Source organism: Solanum lycopersicum, chromosome 1 (genome assembly GCF_036512215.1).
Source record: "Solanum lycopersicum chromosome 1, SLM_r2.1".
Taxonomy (NCBI): domain Eukaryota; kingdom Viridiplantae; phylum Streptophyta; class Magnoliopsida; order Solanales; family Solanaceae; genus Solanum; species Solanum lycopersicum.
In genome coordinates, this window is record NC_090800.1 from 81,061,816 (window position 1) to 81,088,945 (window position 27,130).

The window sequence follows — 27,130 nt, forward strand, 5'->3', positions numbered from 1 at the left end:
TATAAAATAAATTTGAAATTTAAATGATTTTCACCCAAATAATAAGCAAGAAATCACTTTTTTTTATCAGAAAATTTAATAAACTTATTATTTTTCTTTGTTTTGTTAGGAATGAACTTGTTAATGTTAGTACAGTCGGAATTAAAGTATTTTTCCAGAAATGGCAGTACTATAAATTCCCTACAATCAGATTTACTCTGACCAGTAAATAGTCGCAGTAATAATTGCAATAATCTGATTTCAAACTTTTCTCCATGGAAATCTTCTAGTAATTTTGAAAAAAACAACATTTAATTAATTGTACATTATATTGTGAAAATGTAATTTCATCAATTTTTCAAGTAAATTTATTTCACTCATGAAAATTCAACTTTTCCAAAACTGCGTCCAAATCCAAGCCTAATTTGAAAATAAATTTCTATGTGCATACGCCTATTCTTTGGAGTCCGGAGCCTAAAAGTTATAAAATATTAATAAATTTTTAAAATGGTATATGAAATTTTATAGGAAAAATAACTTAAATACACAACTATAATTTTTATATTCTCTAATTTTCCCTACTTTTTTTAAATATTACATAATTCTTTTTTTTTATTTTAGTGTAATTTTTTAGATACATTACACACTCTCTCCTATAATACACATTTACCAATTTTAATGCCTATTTTTTCTCCATTAAAACACTCAACCTCTTAAATTAGTTTTTGAATTTTAAATTTTATCCATTTAAACATTCAACCTTTTAATGAGCTTTTTGATTTTGAATTATTAAATTTAATTAATTTTAAATAAAAGACCAAATTTTAAAATTTTGAATTTCAAAATTCAAAAAATCAGGAAGCAGGATAACTTCCATATTTTTCTACCGTTTTGTTCTTACTTCCATATCTTTTGCTTACACACCAAAAACATAAGAACCAGTTCCTCTTGCCTTATAAGAAGTTAAGGTGATAAAAACAAGTAGACAATCTTCATCTCATCCCAATACATTCTCCCAGTTACCACTTCCCCTTCCTCTTCCTCTAGCATCAACTTTGCATAAGGCCAAACAGGACTCAAAGAATTAAAGTTTGTTAGACCTACATTGTCTCGGGTTAGTATTTTGATACTTAAAACTGTTGTTGAAATTAGTAAAAATTTTAAGGAATCTAGTGTGCTTGCCGATACATTTGAATAAGTGTGTATAGTGTTTTAGATGGTGAATTGATACATGAATTTGTTGTGTATCATAATATTTTATATGTATCATGAAATTTTGAAAATTATTATAATGTATCATTCGATAAGTTTAGTAAATGCGTCATCAACTGTGCTTGATGATACATATAGAATCAGTGTGTACAGTGTTTAGTCAATTCACTAATACATGTAGTAGATATGTCTCACATGTTTTGCATATAGTATGAATTTCTGAAAACTGATATCATGTATTAGTAAGGTATTAGTTGTTTAGTTGATGTACTGATACATGTTTTGAAAATTGTTATAATGTATCATTCACTAAGTTTAATAAATGCGTCATCAACTGTACTTGATGATACATATAGAATCAGTGTGTATATTGTTTAGTCGATGTTTCTGATACATGTAATAGATATGAAATTGAATCTCCAACAACGATTCCGTCGATTTTATAACTTTCATTCTGCAATTCGTTCACCCAAATTTCGGAATGTCTCATCAAAATCGAAGTATTCATCTTGAAAAATCCACTGTAACAACAATAAAATTACTGTAGTTCGAAATTTAACAGATTGTTCAAAAAAATTGTTTTCAAAATAGATGATATAATCTTTGTTTTTCAAAATTTGAAATTAATATCCAATTAAGTGTTGATTTTATGTTGATTAATGATATGTTACCGTAAATTTAGTTGTTTTATTAACAACATTAACTGTACCGTTTTTTCCCCCTTTTTTTTCTCAACAGTTTAAAATTACCATGTATCATTTACCATGTATCACTAGAGTCTAAAGTATCACGGCTCAACAAATTTAAGGGATTTTTTGTAAATACTAAATTTGCCGAGACAGAATGAAATTATTAAATTACAGTATGGGATTCCTTAAATTTTTACAATTTTATATTAATCAAAATGATTAAATCGCTGCAGTAGCAGCGATTTTGCTTTTTCCGGCAGAGAAATTGTTGTTATTCTAGCGATTTTTTCATTTTGGTTAATATTAAATTTTAGATACCGTTTTAAAATTTTTGTTAATATTTTATACCATTTAAACTCCGAACATCTATTCTTTGTGCACTTTATGAATAAAGCGGTGTTCCTAATCGAAATTGTTATATATATATATATATATATATATATATATCGAAGGTCAAAGATACTAAATTTATGGATGGATCAATTATTCAATATATTGTCTACTACAAAATGTTTTTAAAGAAGTCTTTCATTTAAATGCAATTGATTGTGAATCAAGTTTTTAAGCACATCTTCATTGTGTAGTGATCCCCATTCGTATGGTAGACAGAATTAGAATTTTCAATAAAAAATTTAAAATTTAAAAAATTAGACTCATGAAATAATTAAAAAAGATTCAATATTTACTATATATATCTAAAATATTATTTTAATCATATATAAACAATACTGGGTCAACTCTTGCCTTCAAAATTTAAGGCAATGGCCTTAGTTGGGGGTCTCAAATTTTTACAATTTCTTTTATGTATTTTAACCTCATTAAAATAGAAGAAATCAAGGACGCACTATTTTGGATTTTTACATTTTTTTTTTGCTAATTCTTGTATTATTTATCCTTTTTAACTCTTTTTTGCATTATATTTCTTTAAATCTTTCATAGTTAAAGTAGTGTATTCTCAAAAATATGAATCAGTAGTCGAAAAGTGTTGAACAAAGTGCATTACATTTTTTTCATTTCTTTGTTAATTTTCATATTAAAGTAGGTATACCAAGTTATCAACTTTTTGAACAGGATTTTATGATTTTAACTCTTATCTTTAAAGTTTATTAACTTATTACTTATAGAATTATAGAATTATATTAATAATTCTATAATTATTAACATAATATTGAATTACTAAAAATATCAAAAACTAAAACTAAAAATATCAAACTAAAATCACTAACTGTATTTCAAACATCAAATTTTTCAAAAACTAACTCAGACTTCAAACATCAAAATATCAAAAACTAAAAATTACTAACTGTATTTCTGCAAATTTATGCACGTTTCTTTTTTTCTTTTTTAATAAAAACAGCCGAAATTCTATAATTCATTAATTTGAGTTATTGCTATTAATTATATCATAAAAAGATAATCTACGTATTATTTTCTTTTTTTCTTGTCAGTTTTCACGCGCTATCTAACGCGTGAAACGCAGAATTGATCTATTTTCGTGTAGAACAAAAATGTCTGCTGTTAAATGTGAGTTTTGTTTGTCATTTTTATAATGTGAATAATTCCAAAGTTCCAACTTCCAATGGCCAAAATAGTAGTCTCAAGAGTTCGAATCTCATGACAAGTGGTGCTTTATCCTGGTTTAAGTATTTCTTATGCCACTTAATTTTACATTTTCTTCTTTAAAAATATTCTATTTACTTCAAAAAATAAATAAATTTAATAACACTTCTTAAAGTCGCAGAAATAACATCATATATTCAAAAATATAAAAATATAAACTCCAAAAATGTTTTTTCTTTTTTAAATTCTATATTAACCCAAATATTATCTCATAAATTGAAATAAAGGGAAGATACACTTAACATATATATATATATATATATATATATATTTTATAATTATTTGATAATGGTGAAGTAGTTTTTCAATCAGTTTAATAGCAATGAAAGAAGTAGTGGCTGTGCATGAAGGTCCACGTTGCAGTGCCATGCACCTTTCTTCTCTATTTTAATCCCAATCCCACCCCATAACTATGTTTTCGGAATTGTTTAATGTTAGGGATAAAAATAAATAATGATGGAATAAAAATTTTATATTTTATTTGATTGCACTGTTTAAAATAAGTATTTTAAAATATTTAACCGCATGATAATTAATCCTGAAATGACCTGAGTTGATATGGTGGAACTAAAAAGGAGTCATAACTTTATATTATTTATTTTTGATGAAATTTTAGTATGTAATAGAATTATTCGATATAATGTCATTTTTTATGAATTGAAATAAGCTGGTGAACGAATTAATAATGACAAACTCAAATATAGTGAATTTAATAAATTATATTTTCATAAAATAATAAATAAACAAATTAATAATATCGAACACCATTTTAATAAATTAAATGAATTATATTTTGATAGAACTATTTTTGATAGACCGTCTCAGTTTCCATTGATATTTTATGTAAGTGAAATAATTGTGTTGATGTTATTAATTGTTTATTAAGGTTGCAGAGAAACATGCACTGCATGTCGTGACTTGGTGTGTGGTTGACTTCAGCTTAATTAGTTAATCTTGATTCCTCTCTTTCAACTTTATTTTTCTAATCTGGCTATTCGAAATGCCGATTAAATTTAAATTACACAACTTATTTGAAAATGACATTTTTAATAAAAAAAAATATATTTAAAATTTAAATTCAAAATTTCTCTTTCACCTTATGCCTCTTATTTACCAAGCAATTATAAGCATTACAATTGAAAATTATAAATAAAAACATAACTTATTTTTTTGGAAAAATATTTTTTTTTTATGAAACACATTTTCTTTCTTACGGAACACATTAAATCGTTCACATTTGAATTACAAATTTCGAAGTAGATCTCACTTGAAGTAAAAAATTGTTCCAACTACCGTGTGGTTAGTTGATTCAGCTACAAGTCCACATGAATTGTCACGTGCATGCATCTCATCAAACTCAACTAGTTTCATTTTACTTTCTCCGTTCAATTAAAATAATTTAACTATATTATTTTGGAATATTCAATAATATTTATCAATATTATAAAATTTATGGATAATTTTACATTTACTTTTTAATTTACCTTTATTACATTTTTCAGATATTATATTTATTATAGTTAAATAATGATATAGTAAAATTACCTTTTTAATTGTAGTCTATTAAGAAATGTGTCAAGTCAATAATGAACAATTATAATTATAGAGAAGAAGTATTATTTATTTTTCAAAATTACATGATCATTCAATAATACATACAAGGCAAGCTAAACCTTAATTATTTTATTTCTTCTATACAATTACAATATGATTTTAGATAAATATTACTCTCTTCGTCCGGATTTGTTTGTCATGTTACATTTATCAAAGTCTATTTGATTAATTTTTAAAGGTAAATTCGATTACATTATTTCGAAATTTTTAAACAAAAAATTTAGATATTCTAAAACTATATAAAAAGTACTATAAATCACAATTTTTTGCATATTAATATGATGAAAAAATACATTTTAAAATGTTAGTCAAAATTTTTATAGTTTAACCCTAAAAATAGAAACCATGATAAATAATACCGGACGAAGGGAATAGTAAAAAAAATTGTTGTCAACATGATTCACCTATGTATTTGTTTGTTATATATGAATAATAATATGTAATAGCTAAGAAAAACTAAACAGTAATTGTAGCATGCTATTTCGATAAAGATTCCTTATAATTTTACATGGGAAAACGGAAGATTATAATACCAAAATATTTTCTTTTATGGGTAGATTGTATAATTGGCTCTAGAATTCCTCTAATTATTTTATTACTCTTTAGAAAAGAATAATTAAGAAGGAAAACCTGTGGAACCTTAATTTCTCAGTGTCAACTTCATTGACATTTAAATTTTTTAGATAATGTCGTATTAGGCCAATGAAAGATAACTACTCTATCATCAGTGGTCTAATTAAGCTCTAAATGACAAAACATCATCATATATATGGACTAAGGAATAATCTACTTAATAATTATGTTCTATCCATTATAGAAATTAGAAAGTAATGCATATATTTACGAATATCAAATCGAGGGTGAAGTAGTCATTTACTATCCTTCCCTAATTATTTGTCCACTTTTGAATTGACACACCTATCAAAAAATAATTATTGATATAATGAGTTTATCATTTTATCCCTATTAATTATAAAGTAGATGATTAAGAACTTGAGATTTTCAAGAAAATTTACCTTTTTCAGTGTAAATAATAGAGAGTATAATAGGTAAAAAAATTATCTTTTTTTATTTGTTAAAATGGACAAGTAATTAGAGATAACTAAAAAAAATTGTGGATATATAATTAGGGAATAAGGGAGTGTCGCTTAGATTAAAATAATACTGCTCATAATTTTATTTTATTTTTTCATGTGTTCGATATCGATATGGAGCCTGATTATATTTGGATTTTTGCATTTGCCACGTCCATTTCTTGGGGCAGCGCGGGCAGCGCTCCAATTAGGATTTTTTTTATATTTTTCAGAAATCGAATCCAAAACATTTGATTAGGGATTTAAGATCCAAATCATCTTTCTATATGTATAACTCATGTGAATCTTGTTTTCTTTATTAACTAGTCTCTGAACAATAGTTCAGGATAGTAAGAAATACTTTGAATCAAATTCACCCTTATGACAGGGCGTGTTTAATCTATTGTGTGCGCATAATTTTTCCAAAGAAGATGTGGAAACTATATTTATCTTCATTTAGTAATTTACCTCATATTTTAATGTGTCTCATTTCAGATTTTCTCTTCAAATTGTTGTTTATTTGAATAAATTCTGAGTTATATTACTTCAGTTTGTTTTAATATATGTTATAAATAATATAAATCAATTATTAGATTGAGAGAATAGGCCATGGGTGCTCTTGGACATAATTTTATTTGAATTAATCATCTTGGCTTTGCTCTCTGCCTATCGCAAACTTTGGCTTATTCCAAGACAATTTATTATTTTAAGTGTACAAATACCGATTTTGGAATCACCTTTTGAGTTATATTCATATCGTATAGAATTAGAAGTCTCTCTTTTCAAAATAAATTTAGACATGCGATATTTGACGTTTTCTACTTATTACAATAAAAATAACTTTTAGCGGCATTAAATATTAACATTAATAAAGTATGTTAAACTCTTTATCAGCATTAGTTAAGTTCTATTAAAACCAATGTTGCTAAAGACTTTAGGGACATATAGAAAGAGTGACAATTGCCGCTAAAAATACATATTTAACGGCTCTTACGAATTAATTATCGATAATAATCATTTTTATTGTAATGACTGTTAAATATTTGGATCAGTAATATAAAACTTTAGTACCACTTATCTAAAATTATTTCAAAATGGTATACATAAATATTTGGTAATGGGACAAATACTCTTGTGATTAAAGATTATTAAATTATTGTTTTTTATAGAATGTGCAAAACCTTTTAAAAAAAATGAATCGAATGAAATTATGTACATTCCAACATAAATAATGTAAGAATAATAATGCATTATAATTGTGCGTTATATTATTATAAGAAATTTTCAAAATAATTCCCCAAAGTATAATGATTAATCTTAGTTTAGTACAATGAGGTCTTTCCCAAGTGTGATCTTCATTATGAAGTCATGTAAATTTCAAAGGCTTAATTGAATTGGACTTAAGATTAAAAAAGCAAATTTAATTACTCTGTGATAAGATAATGGTCCATTTTACTTTGGTTAAATACGTTGTCCGATAAAGTCAAGTGCAAGCAACAAAAAATAAATGAGTTAACCATATGTAAAAGTAATTTCATTAAATATTTAAGCATTCAATTTCTTCAGCATGAAAAATCATTAATGTTTTGACTTTGTTGGCTTATAAAAATTGGACAACTAGCAAAGATAAACAAATGAAGGGATGATTTAAAAAATGGACTTGAAAATAAGTGATTTTGAATTTCTTATCTTGTTTTTCCTTTGGAAAACAAAGGTAAAAAATTATGCCATGAAAACATCAGTATTTTTTTAGTAACTTTTACCTATAAAAATTATATGTGTATGTTACAACTATAGTTTACATTAATGCGTTTCATAGCAAATTTTATGTTTGCTACGGAGTTTTTGATCTGTATAATTCGCTATATACATTCAATTTTATATAGACTGTTCAATTTTGTATAAATTAATTTATACATTGTAATTTGTATAGTCAAATTTGTATTTGCATAACCATAAGTGTATATGACAAAAATATATGTATTTGCATTTGTATATATATTTTTCTCTCGCTATATACAAACACAAACACATTTTATACATTTGTATACCCAAAATGGTTAATTATATACCAAATCACATGACAAAAAAAGAGGATGCTGTTACGATTTACAATTAAATAAACTATAATTATGTCATTTAATTTAAATAGTTTGTTATTTCATACGATTTTCTTTTTTTTTCTATAAAACTAGAAGAGGAACATGTGGAAAGAAAAAAGATGTATCGAGTTTGGGCCTGTTTAACATTCTTGATTGGAAATGTCCACTGAGCCAGCCGGCCCAGCCCAATCCATCTAAAGAATTTGCCTTCTCTCTCGACTTGGCCATTAAACAAAAAACGTTTCTAAAGAGGAAAAGTAAGTTTATTACACTATGTTTAAATCATTTTATACACTATATTATATTATACCATTACTATACCTACAATATTTATTTTGACTGTTACTTAAAATGTATTATACTTTATTGTTGAATTTCGTTGTTACGTAACAATACCCCTATTTTGTGGAACAACCAATTTGGTGTGTTCTCATTGTTACTTAATTGCTTTTTCCAATTTTATCTTTACATAACATTTCAAAATACTATTTTAGTCTTTACCTTAATTATTTGAACCTAGTCAAACCTCCTACCCTAAAATAATTAAATATATTTAAGTAAATTTATAAATTACAATACAGTACGATACAATCAAACCAAACAATTAAAATATTACTATATAACAATAAACAATACAATCTAGCCAAACATTGTATCTACCATACAATACAGTACAATAAAATACAATATTTATGAAACAATGGGTAACAATGATCCAAACAAAGTGTTAAACGTTTACCCAATCATTTAAATAATCAACATATATAATTAGGGGTATCAGAAGAAATTTGAAAACCCGACCAAATCGATCGAATCTAATTGAATGATCAATTACATAATTTTAAAAATAAAATTATGAATTTTTATTTAAGTGTATAATCGTTCCAAACAATAAGTATGGTCTTTTTAATTTATAAAAGAAACACCAAATTTTTTTTTGAACCGAACTAATTAGTCTTTCGTGTATGTGAATATATTCTATATATTAAAAATATTTTAAATTTAATAGATAAATAAATTTATAACTTCAAATATAAAAAGATCTGAACCGAACTAATTAATTTGTTTTACGTGTATGTGAATATATTTTATATATTAAAACAATGTTAACTTTAATAGATAAATAAATTTATAACTTCAAATGTAAAATATAACCTAAATCTTAGGCCTATGGTGACTAGACGATGTTAGGTCTTTCCTCTTTAATTAGCCTTTAGTTCGGAGGAACTTTCGCATATAGCCACTCAAAAATAGCATAATTATTCTCCATAGATATAGTTTGATGATAACAATTCATAGTTGCATGTTATAGGGAGGAGAGAGCCGAGCAAAAATGGGAGAGAGAGGAGAGAGCCGAGCGAGAGAGAAAAAAGAGCGGGAGAGAGGTGAATTGCATATGTATATTGGTTAGATAATTGTATATTATAGATATATTTATTTATATATGGCAAGGCGAGTGAGAGAAGTAAATTGTATATGTATAGTGGTTAGATAATTTTATATTATACATATGCATTTGTATATATATGGCAAGCAAGATAGGGAGAGGGAGGAGAGAGGCGAGCAAGAAAGGGAGAGGAATTGGAGAGGGAGGAGAGAGACTAGCGAGGGAGGACAGAGAGGTGAATTGTATATGTATATCGATTAAACAATTGTATATTATACTTATGTATTTGTACATACGGACGAGCTAAACATACAAACGTGACTGATTGTACAAATTTGAATATAGCCCATGTAATAAAATATATAATATTAGTCGTGAGTGGTGATTATAGCAAACTATAACTATGATGAGTAATTAAAATAATATAGGTTTGCTTAACCGCGTAATTTTTCCTTTAACTAATTAGATTTAAAATAAAAACAGTAATATAATAGATTTTTCTATCAAACAATACAACAGAATATATGCAAGCATTCTTATTAGATGTTTAAGATCAAACAATATGGCAACAAAGTTTTACATTCTTGACTTCTTGGTAAAGAATTAAAAGACATCTTAAAAACATAATTGCTAAAGAAATATTTTGATAATGGTGTAGTTTGAGGTGATGTTTTAAAAGTTCAAAAAATAAAAAATTAATCTAATCGTACCGATACCAAAGAGAAACCAATATGATTGGAATGACTTTAAGAAATCTAATATTTGTTATACATTATAAGATACCAAAGAAAATTAGGATTATATAATTTCTTTAAAGTGACTGATCAGATTGTCTCATTGACAGAGCTATTGTCGGTATATAACGAAACAACGAACATGTATAATGTTTGTGTACGACAAGTACGTATTTGGTAGGAAAACTACTAGTGGTTGCTTCATGGTCCAATATGTCATTTGGGAACATCAACCAAATTGACTATTTTTGTGAAGAAATAAATTTCAAATTAAGGATTGTTGACTTGATCGACAATTCTATTGATCTAGTTAGTGAATTCTCCCAATAATAATACATAAATCATCGTGACTAATATAATGTGCTACATTTTTTTTTAGGTGGGTGGAGGTGTGAACATACACTACGTACAATTTTTTTCCACCACAACACAAAAAAAAAGTTATATTATTATAAAATATAATTTTCTCATATATTTCTCCTCAATTCAGTTCATTGAGAAAACTATACTTCAAAATAAATTTTTAGTGAATATTAGAAACTTTCTAATTTTCTTAGATGAAATTTTTTTTATTTTTTTTACTAATTCAACTAAAATATCGTGAAATAGCCCGTAAAAGGTATGAATGAGATTATATTTACGCAATACTATATTTGTACAAGTGACTAAGGATCACTATATATAATTTCTTTAGAATAACCGATCAAACCGTCTCATTGACTGAGCTATTGTTGGTATATAACGAAACAACAAACATGTATAATGTTTTTGTATGACAAGTACGTATTTGGGAGGAAAACTACTGGTGGTTGCTTCATGGTCCAATATGGAGTTTGGGAAACATCAGCGAAATCAACTATTTTTATGAAGAAATAAATTTCGAATTAGGGATTGTTGACTTGATCGACAATTCTGTTGATCTAGTTAGAGAATCCTCCCAAAAATAAAAACATAAATCATCGTGACTAATATAATGTCAACGTTTTTCTTTTTGGGTGGGTAAGGGTGTGACCATACACTACGTAGAAGTTTTTTCCACCGCGAAACAATAAAAAAAATTATTATTATTAAATATAATTTTCTCATATATTTCTCCTCAAATTAGTTCATTGAGAAAAAAGTATATTCAGAATAAATTTTTAGTGAATATTAGAAAACTTTCAAAATAATTTTTTAGTGAATATTAGAAAACTTTTTTATTTTCGTAGATGAAAAAAATATTTTTTTCTTTTTTACTAATTCAATTAAAATATCGTAAAATAGCCCGTAAAAGGTATGAATGATATATTTATGCAATATTATATTTGTACAAGTGACTAAGGATGACTATATATAATTTTTTTAAAATAATCGATCAAACCATCTTATTGACAGAGCTATTGTTGGTATATAAAGAAATAACGAAGATGTATAATATTTGTGTATGGAAAGTACGTATTTGGTAGGAAAACTACTGGTGAATGCTTCATGGTCCAATATGGCGTTTGGGAACATCAACAACATCAATTATTTTTTGTGAAGAAATAAATTTACAATTAAGGATTGTTGACTTGATCGACAATTCTGTTGATCTAGTTAGTGAATCCTCCCAATAATAAAAACATAAATCATCGTAACTAATATAATGTGCTACGTTTTTTTTTTGGGTGGGGGTGTGAACATACACTAGGTACAAATTTTTTCCACCACAAAATAATAAAAAAATTATATTATTATAAAATATAATTTTCTCATATATTTCTCCTCAAATTAGTTCATTGAGAAAACGTATACTTCAAAATAAATTTTTAGTGAATATTAGAAAACTTTCAAAATAAACTTTTAGTGAATATTAGAAACTTTCTAATTTTCTTAGATGAAAAAAATATTTTTTTTCTTTTTTACTAATTCAATTAAAATATCGTGAAATAGGCCGTAAAATGTATGGATGAGATTATACTTATGCAATACTATATTTGTACAAGTGACTAAGGATGACTATATATAATTTCTTTAAAATAACCGATCAAACCGTCTTGTTGACAGAGCTATTGTCAGTATATAATGAAACAACGAACATATATAACGTTTGTGTATGGCAAGTACGTATTTGGTAGGAAATCTACGAGTGGTTGCTTCATGGTCTAATATGGCGTTTGGGAAACATCAGCAAAATTAACTATTTTTGTGAAGAAATAAATTTCGAATTAATGATTGTTGACTTGATCGACAATTTTGTTGATCTAGTTAGTGAATCCTTCCAAGAATAAAAACGTAAATCATCGTGACTAATATAATGTACTATGTTTTTTTTTGTATAGGTGGTGGTGTGATCATACACTACGTAGAAGTTTTTTCCATTGCGAAACAATAAAAAATTTATATTATTATAAAATATAATTTTCTCATATATTTCTCCTCAAATTAGTTCATTGAGAAAATGTATATTCAAAATAAATTTTTAGTGAATATTAGATGTAACGACCTGTTTAGTCGTTTTGAGCAGCAGATTTCAATTCTGGAGAAACTGGCAGAAGCGACGGACCCCACGACGGACCGTCATGGGCACGACGGACCGTCGCAGGATCTCGTTTCAAAACACTTAGAAAATCTGAAATTGGGTACTGAAAATCGACTCTCTGAACTTCGTGACGGAATGGCAGGACGGACCGTCACAGACCCTTCAGAGAAATTGAGTCTCTGAACTCTGTGACGGGCAGCAGGACGGACCGTCGCAGGCGCGACGGGCCGTCACAGACTGCAAAATCCCAGTCTGGGTCGGATTTCTTTATACGTTTTAAGGGACGTTTTTTACTATTCCTGCCTTAATTATAAAGTTAGTGGGTTAATGTTAATAAGTCTAATTACTTGGGGGTTAAAAGAGTTAACCTTAAGTTAATTAGTGGGTTATTAATGCCATCTTTTATTCTTAATTATATACTAATTAGGGTAAAAGAAAGAGGGTTTGAATAAAGAAAATAGAAAGAATAAGAAGAGAGAGAGAGGGTCGATCGAGAAGGGGAAACACAAAGCTTTGGAGAAAATTTGCTTGCTTGATCACTAATTTTCGGTGGAGGTAGGTTATGGTTTTCATGCTTTCATAGTAAACTCTTAATAGAGAATGATATGTATTGATAGTATTGTAAACCCTGCTATGTGCTTAATTGTATGCATGCATGAACGTGATTATATAATTGTGATTATATTAAGCATGATGAAGTTACTGAATCCCAAATCTTGATAAAAACCTAATCTCTTTTTAATGATGATGCCCTGGTAAGGGAGAAGGCTTGATGAACTAAAGTAATGAGATTGATGATGCCTTGGTAAGGGAGAAGGCTTGATGAGTTGATAGAATGAGATTAGTTTTAGGGGATCGGGTGTCACGAACCGACACGTAGATTTAGGGAATCGGGTGTCACGAACCGACACGTAGATTTAGGGGATCGGGTGTCACGAACCGACACGTAGATTTAGGGGATCGGGTGTCACGAACCGACACGTAGATTTAGGGGATCGGAGTGTCACGTACCGACACAAGAGGATTAATGAATATGAGGGAGCGGAGTGTCACGTACCGACACAAGAGAAATAAAGATAATGAATCTTGAAAGATGTTAATATACTCAATCTAATGGACATGATTCCCAAATGAGTATGGTATTGAGGCTTGAGTCCTCATGTGTGAACTTGACGGTAATTGTTAATGATATAGTGCTTGTTGTTGCTACATGTTGAGTATCATAGTTGATTTTATGATATTACTTGGTATATATTGTTTTCTATTTTGAGTTGGCCGATGATATCTACTCAGTACCCGTGTTTTGTACTGACCCCTACTTTTTATTGTTTTCTTCTTTGTTATTTGTGGAGTGCAGCAAACGTGCCATCGTCCTCAACTCAACAGTAATTCAAGCCAGTCTTACTACATCGGAAATTCAGGGTGAGCTAATGCTTCTAGCTTGGACTGGATCTTCTTCTTCAAGTCTTTGATGCCTTGAACTTCCGGCATGGACTAGCTTCTTATGTATTTTTAGCTTTTAGAATACTCTTAGTTTAGTTATTTGATCGTAGATGTTCTTGTGATGATGACTTCCAGATTTTGGGGAATAATAGATGTTGAATTTTAGAAGTTAATGAATTGGTCTTTATTTAATGAGTTTAAGTCTTCCGCATTACTTTCTGTTGATATTATATTGAAATGTTAAGGTTAGATTGGTTGGTTCGTTCACATAGGAGGGTAAGTGTGGGTGCCAGTCGCGGCCCGGATTTGGGTCGTGACATTAGAAAACTTTCAAAATAATTTTTTAGTGAATATTAAAAAGCTTTTTAATTTTCTTAGATGAAAAAAATATTTTTTTTAATTAATTCAATTAAAATATCGTGAAATAGCTCATATAAAATATGAATGAAATTATATTTATGCAATATTATATTTGTACAAGTGACTAAGGATAGACCATATATGGAAGTGGAAATTTTAGAATTGTTCATGGTCCAAATAAATGGCTACTTAAAACACGACAAATCGGAACCATTTTTTTTTGTGTGTGAAAAGAGACTTTTTGATTATAGGCTCTCGACGTGGAGAATCCAAGAAAGAATCGACAAATCACATAGACTTATTAAAATGAAGTAATTGGATTAAAATGAATTAAGCATATATTATAACTCAACTCGTCCGATTCATACTAAATTTAATATTGTTTTTATAACTTCTTATTGTCTTGTAAAATTGTCATTGATTATTTGTTTTTGTAATATAATATAAATATAATAAATTACAACTGAATATGAATAAAAAGAATTAAGATTAACGTGCGGATATCTCGTTCTATTTAAGGAGAGTTTAAGTTTACTGTGGCATAATCTACACCAATCCAGTAGTATCACTCTTGACTTGTCTTCTTCGGAATACAACAGTCTAACAACGTCGTACAACGCAAGTACCTTTGAAGAGTTCAAAACTCCACGAAAAGGGCATATTCTTTCAACATATAACTACTCTCTTTTATATAATGAATATAGTTAAAGACTTAGAGGTTATTTGAATTGATGTAAAAGTCGGTCAATCAAACTTATGTTTAATTCATTTTTTGATTTATGTGAGTGTTTGACAAATATAAAAAATAATCTAAAATAAGTACAAAATGACTTAAGATAAGTTAGAAAGTGTTTGACAATATAAAAAAGGGAAAAGGGTTAAAAATAATTCTTGATTTTGTTTTATTATTTAAATATATCCTCGCCATTAAAATAAAGTTATTTTTAACCTCGCCGTTTACAAACTTACCATATATACTCCTCAATTAGATGAAAAATCCTAAACCAACAAAAATAACTCAATTTACTTAAAATTGACCAATTTAAACCCGACCCACTTATCTTTTGACTGGAATCCAGCAACTTGCATTCTGTAGAGATATTCAATGGCCTCTTCGTCGTATGTATTCTGTGAAAATCCACCAACCAAAGCACCCCAAGAAATGAAATTTGGTGTAAAATGGTCCAACAGACATTTTATTAAAAACTTCAAGAGATTTCAGTTAACATTCCATTGGCAGCTAAAGCCATAATAACTAAAGTCCAATAACGTAAATGTTGGATACAAATCCATACTTTATCACTGTACCATGTAATTGCTTAAACCCCACCATAACCACAACAAATCTTCAAGACCACCGGAAACAAGAAAAATTCCAACCCCACAAACCGCACCTGCCTAAAACACTCAAAAAGCCCATTACTCAAATAAACATTAATGATAGCGTTCCACGAATACAAATTTCTTTCACGAACAGTTGGACTGCGTCATCAAAACAACCACATTTCCCGTACATCTGAAGCAACTTAGTCTCAACAAACTCGTGTCCATGAAATCCAATTTTGAGTGCTTGTGCGTGGACTTGGTTACCCAGGTTGGGGCATTTGCAGGAATCAAAGAACTGAAGCATAGGTGCTTCAACTTACGAAGTCATCCAATTTGAGAGAAATATAGGTGGGTTAAACCATAAATGAGTCGGGTTTAAATTGGTTAATTTAAGTAAATGAGGTTATTTTTTGTTGATTTAGGATTTTTCACTCAATTGATGATATATGTGACAAGTTTGTAGATGGCAGGGCTAAAAATAACTTTATTTTAACGGCAAAAGTATATTTAACTAATAAAATAATATCGATGAATATTTTTAACTCTTTTTACTAAAAAAAATAACTTAAAATAAGTTAAAAATTAAAAATAGGTCTCCACCTACTTATTGACTTGAAAATCATTTCAGCTTGTTTTTTTTTATTTTTATTGAAAATTACGTAGTTTAAGTAAATCGAAACGAGCTCTTAGAATATTTTTTTGTCTCAATTCTCTCTTTCACTATGCTAATTCAATATTTTCTCACAGTTCCCTTCTTTCTTTATCTATCCACGGAGAAAGAGACATCACTATTGATAGAGGATGATGTTAGGTACGTAGCAAGAATTGATGGGAAATAGAGGGAATGAGAGGAATTTGAAAAGTTTAGAATTTGAAAGGTTGGAAACTTGAAAAGTATGCTTTATTGAAAAAGGCAATAGTCCCTCATCGGTAATGAAAATGAAAATAGGAGAGTTTAAATAAATAAACACTCCTATTAATTGTTAAAAGGGTTGGAAAGAGGGACCCCCTCGCGCCGTCGTCGTCGCTCGCTTATGATTGATCGAGAGATAATTTTTTGGACAAAATTTATTTTAATTATTTATTAATTAATTTAAATGGCCAAAAATTATTTAGTTGATAACAGAATTTAACCGAAATGTTTTCAACTTTTTAGTTAACCCGACCCGACTCGGATCCGCGCGAGTGACCCGTTTTAAATTCCGTTATATTCAAAATTTACAGTCAATACCATTTGAAAGTTTGCAACCTTTCATTAATGGTCGTGTCAATTCTGAAAGGGTAGCAACCTTTCAGAATATATTATTCTTGCCTATAAATACCATTCAGTCTTCAAAATATTTCCTAACGAATTTTCTGATCTTCCTTCTTAAAAACATATATTTCTTCGTGTACTTTCCTGCTGTGGATTGATTCGCTGACAGTAGAGTTTTTGGTATCCATACTCTACTGATTAAGATCATTTTACCCTGGGAGGTTATATTCCAAATCAAACCTCGGATACTAGAGGGGAATAATTTCCTTAAGGGGACACTGTGAATTCAGTGGACTTGATTTTTTTCCTAAAAAGAGAAATAAAAGAGTATTCAACATTCTGGTAAGTTTTACAGATTAAATTATTTTTTACAAATAAATTTCTGTTCATCTTATTTACTGAATCTAAAATCTCAGTTACTTCGTGTTTCTGAATGATTTATTACAACCAGTAGTCTCTGATTTTCTTAACACAGATTGGCAACAAATGAATCTTCTTCTTTTCTTTTTTTTATGAATAATAATATAGGTAAATGAGTGCCCCAAAGGTACGTGGTTACAAGAATAAAGAGTTGGTGATTACATATATTACGAACAATTAATGATTATATTCTTAATAATTGATAAGAGTAAAGAGATACAAATACAATATCCATCAATAAACACAACATAATATATAATATTAACATATAATATATGTTTATTAATATTAAAATATCACACTAACATTGTTTATACTCGCAACATATATATTCGTTATTAATTTGCTGTTTTTAATTCTACTTTTCAATATGAGAACGAGAAGAGCAATGGTTACTAAATAAAGTAAAATCAAGTGTTACTAGGACATGGACAGCTACGTATTCTTGTAAGCATCACATGGATAAACATTAGGACTTTATAATCTTCTTTCTGTTCAAATCGCAATCGAGCAAAAAAAAGCTAATTTCTTAGTTAAAACAAAGGGAATATATACGTGGTAGTGAAAAGCCATTTGTGGCCTGCATTTATTTGCTGACTCAATTCCACATGTAAAGTACTAATGGATTTTGCTATTTATATCTAATAATTGTCTTCTATTGAATTAAAATAATTAAAATCACCTTTCGAGATTCTGATTTATATATTTTTAGCATATATACTACACAAACAAGTTGCACAAGGGGGGAGGGTCCAACCTAACTTTATTAATAGTTACTAGAATATTATTACTTTCTTGCTTTTCCATTAGTTTAATATTAAAATTTGTGGTTAGGAGAGTGATTGGTGGGCACTTTTAATTTTTCTAATGTTCATTAAATAGTTAATGTTTTTCCTTTGTGGAAACAAAAGTGCAATGGTTGAAAAGGAAAGATGGACCACATAAACATATTTCTTATTTTATACTATAGTATTAATTGATAGCTAACCTGCCAGCATAAGAATGATTTTATTGATTTGGATATAATGTCGATGTCCTACCTAAGAAATTAGTAATTTTAGTTGATCATTTCATATCAATGGATTGATAAAGATAGGGCATAACTAAGAATTTATGGCATTGTGTATAAGTTATATTTGGGTTATAATAGTGAATTTATTTAGTGAATACAGTTTTATTCACAAATGTTAGTTCATTGGCTTAAAGATGAATATATGAGGTATAATATATAAAATATGATTAAGTGGTAATTAATTAACGATAATAATTTGTTAAACAATCTGTATTTATAAGGTTAACCAATAAACAGAAACAGAAATAAGACGAAGCAGAAAAAATATAAAATAATTCGAGTCCACAAAAATTAATGTATCTCCTTAAGAAATTTAATCCCCTCATTATACTTGAGGTTATGGATTAATTTCTCTCAAGATAAAACAAATTAATCCTGTTTAAAAAATAGCGGTACCTCAAACAACGAACTTCAGAACAGGAACAAGTCACACAGACTCAGTCGATCGACGCTTTGATTTATTTGAGAGAAAAATATATGCAGAGAAGGAAAAAATTTCAGTGTTTGAAAAATCAAAAATTGACTTTACCCATTGTTGATAAAAATAACAACTTTTCAGAAAAATGTGTCTGTTAAAAAATAACGGCATTTATTTGATTTAACAAAAACTATCCGAAGCTGAAGCCATCGACGGCGTGAGGGGACATCTTCTTCTTAGCTCTTTAAGAAGTAATGAAAATGTTTCCTTATATAAGGACAACGATTTTCCATTCTTTTGCTGATATGAGAGAAATGACTTTTCATTTGCACTTTGCAAATGACTTGTCATTTTTCCTCCAAAATAGTTTCCTCACTTTTCATATTCTCTCTTTTCTTTTCCTATTCACTTGCTAAACCCAACATAATTTAATTAATATAATATATATTTGTAAGACAACGACTAGTGACAATTTCATTCTAACATTTTCTGAAATTAACTGTTTACTAATTTTGGATCAATTTTTGTACTAAATAATTTTTTTTTTTTAAAAAAAGTAGACCCTCACAACTAGTAGGAAATGAAATTGGACAAGATGATAAATATAATTATTCAATTCAGACTTGTATTTTTTGAGTATCATTTATGCATTATCCAGAAGAGCAATTTCTTCACAATAATTGATTTTTGTCAATTGACAAGTACTCTTATGGAATTCAAGCCAACTTGGCAAGTTGTTGGGCAAAAGCTTCACTACCATTCAAAGGACACCTGATAAGCCAAGTATCAAACAAAAGACCAAAACAACCTATCACAGTAAGGGATTATTTGGTATAAGCAATATAATATATTCGGAACTTGGTTAGAACGTAAGTCATTCATGCGTGTTGATTTACAATTTAGAAACTCGCATAAAGAATACATATATGAAATAACGAAAAAAAATTTATGTTATAATTTTATATTAAAAAAAATGATATATGAATAATTAATCCCTATATAAGATAATATATCAGTTCCTCGTAACAAATTCATAGATTTGTAATACTTGCATAACTCTAATCAACTATCAAACAGTCCCTACAAAGTTGTTTGATTACTAGTTAAAATTATATATTCCTTCCTTTCATTTATGTGTCTCCTATTTTAAAAATAACTATTTCGTTTAGCTTGTTCACTTAAACAAATTAAGAGAGTTTTATTAATTTTTCTCATACTATCCTTCGTATCGAATGAGTGAAACTAATCAAATCCAAAAACTAAAATCTATCATTACTAATGTTAGTTTAATAAAATATACTTCTAATCAGAATTTTTTTGAAAACAAGGATTAAGTAATATAGAATAAAGAAAGTAAACTTTGATAATATCAAAATTAATTATATATAAATTTGATATAAAATTTAAATCCTTTTCATTTTATTGAAAATTTGTGAAGTTAGTATTGAGAATAAAATTGTGTTTCATTATATTAGTAATGCTACGTTTCATGAAAATGTTGTATAGTTTATGCTAGATTTTATATGATGGAGCATTATTTCATTTTCAAAAAAGTATAATAAAATTATGCTAAATTTTAATACGTAAATAACGATAAACAAACTTTGAAATAGTTGTGGATAAGAATTACTTTTTCTCTCTCCTTGTCCTCGTCATACCAACAGTCAAAAAGCCCTTTTTTCTAGAAAACATCAAAATCCACAATTTCTTTTCTTGTTCCACCAGATACAGACATATAGAGAGAGACTCTCCTTCACCATTTTTTTTCCATTTCTCTATTTTTTCTGATATGGGTGCTAATGTATCTTCAATTGACACAAATTGTGATGATGGGTTGAATTATTTGCCATTTAAGCCTAAGCTTGATGATATACCAGAGGCTTGTGTTGCTCTTCTGCTTTCATACCTTGATCCACCTGAGATCTGCAAATTATCGCGTATTAATAGGCTATTTCGTGCTGCTTCATCTGCTGATTTTATATGGGAACCCAAATTGCCCTCTAATTATAACTATATTCTTCAAAAATTGCTTGCCCTCAATGTTGATGATGCCCTCTGTAAAAAGGACATTTTTGCTAAGCTTTCTTCTCCCAGGTCCTTTGATGGTGACACAAAGGTCTGTCTCTTCTCTTCTTCTTCTTTTTTTTTTAACATTTTATATTACCTCTTCCCCTGCCAAGTTTGAGATTTGATAATTTGGGGGATTTTTTTTTTTTAAATTTTGGTTACAGCAAGTATGGATTGACAAGAAGAATGGAGGGGTTTGTTTGGCAATTTCATCCAAAGGAATGTCAATTACCGGCATCGATGATCGAAGATACTGGAATCACATTCCGACCGATGAATCAAGGTGAGGTTTTTGTCAACAAACATGGCTCTGCTTATGAGTTATTGACTAGTGTCATATTTCAAAACATGAAGAAGGCCACTAAATTCCATGTGAGATTATTTATAATTCGGATTTAAGTCATATATATACAAACTTTAAATTTACTGATAATTTAACATGTTCTCGCGGATTACTTATCCTTTTTTTAAAATATGATTCAACCCACCAATACTGTAATATTATTGAACTATGAAATGAATCAAACCTTGTTCCTATTTCAAATAGTATCTCCATCCCAATCTGAACTCTGTCTTTGTATCGATACGATGAGATTTTGACGGTTCTAAGAATACAACATCACTTATTAAACTAAGATCAGGATGAATTGGTCAAGTGATGTTGAGCCTGGTGTCTGGTGTTCAAGTTTCTAGTGAGTGAATCCTCGAGATTTCATCGTAATGAGAGCAGCTCCTTCAGGGCATTCACGAAGTTGAGCTGGCCTGATGATCGATCGGGGTGGCCAATTAAAGAGATATCGTAACAAAATCAAATGCCCTATGGAAAAAAAGAAAACAAGGGAGAGCGGTGTTGTCGCGTCTCATTCCTTTCTTATGACATGTGTGGGTGAATCCTCGAATAGGTTGATTCGATTGGTATATGGAATTGTGTGGTTGTATGAAATAAGTAAGCCAAAAGAAAGACTTTTGTATTGTAAATGTTTTGTGATCTGTTTGCTCTTTCCCCTGTCCAGTAATGTAGACTTTTGAAGTTCAATTATGCATCTGATACTCTCATTCTTCATGTAGATTCAAAACTGTAGCTTATCTTCAACAAATCTGGTGGCTTGAAGTCGATGGGGATCTCGAGTTCCAATTCCCAGAAGGGACCTATAGTCTATTCTTCAGACTTCAGCTTGGTAAGGCGACAAAGAGGCACAAACGTCGTGCCTGTAACTATGAGCATGTTCATGGCTGGGACTTAAAACCTGTCCAGTTTCAGTTAACAACAGCGGATGATTGTCGTGTGACATCCCGGTGTTATCTGGACAATTTAGGAACTTGGATGCAGCATCATGTAGGAGATTTTGTTGTTAAGGATGGCACTGTTCCAACAAAAATCAAATATTCATTGACACAGATAGATTGTACACATACAAAAGGTGGTCTGTGTGTTGATTCGGTGTTAATATGCCCTACTAGCTTATCTAAACAATTAACTTGTTGATTGCTTTACAACCATCAGTTTTGTATATACTTCGTTTTCTCCTTAAAATGTCTTCTAGTCGTTTCTATTTAGCATCTAGAGAGATCCAGGTTTTTTGTATCTTAGTCCACGAAATGATAGACAATAGTTGATTTTGAGCTTAGATGATGATACTTTTCTCTTATCAAACGGTAGACAAGTCAAATAAAAAGACTGAATACATGAAAAAAGCTAAAGAGACGCTTTATTTTGATCTTTAATATATTTCACATGATTTATATAGCCTTGATGTATTGCTTTATTTGGTCCTTTGCCCTATAGTAACAAATTCATCTGGTTAAATTTAACGTCAGGTCCACTAAAAAATAAAATATCAAAAGCTACCTTTCTCCTTCATCAGGCATATCTGAAAAGTCTGGCCTAATTCTTCTCCCTTCTCTCTTCTCCGGCGATTATAATGCTCTAGGCCATCGACACATCACTGATCGTCCACCAACCAGCCGTTGCTCTCCACTTCGGTCACTCCTCTACCCATCCTTTGTTTCCACGGCTTATTAGCCCTACTCCATAATTGGAATTTCTAAAAAAATTATATTTATATTTAAGTTAGAAAATTAGTTTTGAATTTTTATATTGTTATTGATATCAATGTCTCTAGTGAGAGTCAATTGTATAATTTTTTTTAACAGACTGTGTCCCTGTGTTTGAGGCAACATTTTTCAGCTTTAAAATTTGTCTTAAGGGATACACTACTAAAAGAACTGTAAAAAAAGCGACGGACGACGCAAATTGCCACAGGCGCTTATAAATTAAAAAAATATTTTAAAAAATTTTGTTAGGAAAAACAACGGATGACATCTCCTAATCCTTCGCTTTTTTACGAATTTTTTTGTCATATATATATAAATATTTTATATTAATAGCATGCAGTCCATTGCTTTTTATTTAAATAATTATTTATAAATAAAGAACTAACAACACCATCCGCTTCTAGTTAATCATTATTATTAAAAAAAATAGCGACAGAAGGCATCTCTGAATCTGTTGCTTTTTTGTTAAATAACTTGTCAAACATAAGTTACGGACAATGTCTCTTAGTTCATCGCTTTTTGATCAAATTATTTTTAAAAAAGCAACTAACAAAGAGATGCTTTCTTGATACAATAAAATTATAAACAAAAGACACAAATATATTTTAGAAATAATCGCCAAATAAAATTAAACGGAAGGAATAATATCGTAATTTCAACGACAAAAGACAATAGACTAATTTTGCACGTAATCGCGTTTGGACGGACTCGTTTTATGTCTAAACTCCTTTTTCTCCTCCACAGTTCTCTCAATCAGCAGCTGCAATGATGATCTCTCTGTCTCTAATAATTTTGCTTTCAGAGATGTCCCGCGGGGTTCACTTGGCTGTTGGCTTAGCAAGCACTTGCCCGCTGCTCCCGCCGCCCGATACTTTTGCTTAGTTTATTGAAATTCTTCATCTTTTTGTTTGATTTTTCTGTTCTAATACACGGTTAATTCTAATGGTTTTGCTTTATGTAATTGTAGGCAACAGAAACTGTGAACCCAAAAGCATATCCGCTTGCTGATTCACAGCTTACAACGACCCTAATGGATTTGGTTCAACAAGCTGCTAATTATAAGCAGAATAAAAAGGATGCTAATGAAGGTTTATTCACTTTTTTAACACTTTATATTTAGTCACGCTGTTAATCATTTTTTTTATATCCAAAGATTAAGAAAACTGAGTTAGTTTTGTGGTGGTGGTGGGGACTAAGCTATAAAGACTGTTAACTTGTATTGTTTTGGAACTTTATTATATGGTGTTTTGGTGAATAAGTTACTTCTATGTTGTCGATTTTTTTCCACTTTATAAATTGGTAATGTCTGTGTTGCTCCTCATGTACTGAAAGAGAAAACTGTTGATAGAACATATGCGTTCACTTAACGAGTAATGCACCAGGTCCTTTACTTTACTTCAGAAAATTACCAGAAAGTTAAATGCAGTAAAATCAACACAATGATTTTACGTGGAAACCTCCTTGCTTGAGGGAGTAAAACCACGACCTGTCTCACAGGATTTTCAATCGTTTTCACTAATCTTCAAAAGCAAAAGCGAAACACGATTACACCAAACGTAAGAAAGAGTTATCAATCTTACCGTTAAGCAATAGACCTCTATTGCTCAACAAGCCAAAGTAGAAAAACAATCTACCCACTAAGCTATCCCACCTGGACAACCTAGACTTTTAACACAACACATCAATTTCCTTTATAGATTTAGGAGTGGTTTACAATTTAAGAACAAGAGAATAAATCCCTAAACAACTAGACGAAAATCTCCAGATGTTGCTGTTGTCCTAGGAATGATTCTGCCTTTGCTTTGTGTTAGCCTTTGCAAAAGTTCTTGAAAAGTGTTTATCAAGTTGCAAAAACTGAAGAAAAGTGTTTAGGAAAGTGCCTTTTATATGGGCAAGTCACTTTCCTAAACTTCTTTGCCATTGGTTGGAAGGGTCACACTTTCTGACGCCATCGGGAAGTGTGCACCTACTTTCTGCACCATCTCCAGCTGGCAGTTGACTGACTCATCATCATGAGAGCCTGGTACCTCTATTAGGTCCCTGAGTTTTGTTTCATCTGCAATACTTCGAACAATACACCTGCAGTACTCAAGTAGAAAACCCGGTACCTTTATGAGGTCCCTAAATTTGTCAAATCATCAAAACTACAAATAACAACTGTGTTGTTGTTCTGTTTCAGCTACGAAGACACTAAACAGAGGAGTTTCGGAATTCGTTGTCATGACCGCAGATACCGAGCCCCTTGAAATCCTTCTTCATATTTTGCCTTTGAATGGCTCCAATAGAGGTAATGAATGCTGAGGAATTCTGGTTATTGACATTTTCAAGAATCTTTTGTGTATATTGTGAGGTTATATTGTTCTGATTTCAGACTCTTAAGGAAAATGGAAACCATGTGTATATTATTTCTGATGTAATATTTCTATACTCTGATGTAGTAAGATTTGCTATCTTTTTTTAATTTTGCTATTTATCTATGTTATTAGTGACATAGACATAATTTTCTTCCTTTTATAAATAGAATATTCTTGCTCATTCGTAGAATACACCAAGTTAAAGAAAAAAAAAATATTTTGAAAGCAAAGTGAGATATTCCACAGGGTATACAAGAAAACAGTTTGTGAAAAAAAATAGAGTGTAAGTAATATTTTAGTAAGGTGAAAACCAAACGAATATTGTATAGTACTCACTTTGATTATTGTATTTGTGATACACATTGTAAAATTCTTTATTATAGTGGTATCAATTACTCCTCTTATCCCGTGGTTTTTCCCTTATCTAGAAGAGTTTCCACGTAAAATTCTTGATATTATTATTTTCCATTTTATTTTCATTACTTTTATCAAATATATATTTGTATCTATCCGTGTTTTCATAACACCAATGTCTTGGACATTTTCTATCAATTTCATTGCATAATGTCAAAAGTTACCAGTTTTCAATAGTCATGTTTCTTGGTTCTGACTCAAAGAGTAGGTAGACGCTGCAGTTTAACAGATTTGTGTTTACTGCAGGTAGAATTTTAACGTTTTCAGGTGTTCTTTTAAGATAAGAGCAACAGAATGAAAGGGACTAGTTTAGTAAGAAAAGTACACTTTAACCGATTAAATAAATAATATTATTCAATTTCACTTACTTTTCCCATTATAACATTTTATTTACATCTAACATGGTGCCCGTTTTATAAAATTATTGTGTGACATATCATTGTGAATGTTACTATATTTCGGTTGCAGATGCTTAATCTCATTGTTTTAATAAATATAATGTTTCAGCTATTATATATTGTCACGTATCATTTTAAAGTATTAAATCAACAAGAAAAGCAGAGTTATACGTGATTACATAAATTTACTATATAAAAGGTAATATAAAAAATAAAATAATTATATAATGAGATGAGTATGGAAAATATTTTTAAATTTCCAGTAAATTATTACTTTTATTTATAAATTATGGATAATATTAAAAACAATCCTTTATATTGATTAATTAAATTTAAATACAATCCGATTTTGAAATATGAATGACATGTTGGGTATGTAGTAAGAATTGATGGAAAATATAGGGATCCTCTAATGCTTTAATGAAAAAAAGGCAATTATCCATCATCGGTAATTGAAAGAAAAATAGGAGAGTTTAAATACAACAGTCCTAGTAATTGTTAAAAGGGTTGGAAAGAGGGACCCCTCGCGTCGTCGTCGCTCGTTTCGGCTTCGGCTTTGGCAAATGATCGAGAGATTATTTTTTGGACAAAATTTATGCGCTTTGGCTTCGGCTGATCGATCGAGAGATTGTTTTTGG

General features: G+C 29.3%; 1 protein-coding gene and 1 long non-coding RNA gene across 2 annotated transcripts; both read left to right on the forward strand.

Moving 5' to 3' along the window:
• The first annotated feature begins 20,900 nt into the window (after positions 1-20,900).
• Positions 20,901-22,805, forward strand: LOC101260475 (F-box protein PP2-A13). The gene is made up of 3 exons (XM_004229792.5): positions 20,901-21,320; positions 21,436-21,554; positions 22,340-22,805. The coding sequence occupies exons 1-3, from the start codon at positions 20,994-20,996 to the stop codon at positions 22,755-22,757; spliced, it is 864 nt and encodes a 287-aa protein (XP_004229840.1). The 5' UTR covers positions 20,901-20,993; the 3' UTR covers positions 22,758-22,805.
• A 1,194-nt stretch (positions 22,806-23,999) lies between these two features.
• Positions 24,000-25,787, forward strand: LOC138337579 (uncharacterized). The gene is made up of 2 exons (XR_011210875.1): positions 24,000-24,414; positions 25,506-25,787. It is a non-coding gene; the product is annotated as an uncharacterized lncRNA (long non-coding RNA).
• Positions 25,788-27,130: the final 1,343 nt, after the last annotated feature.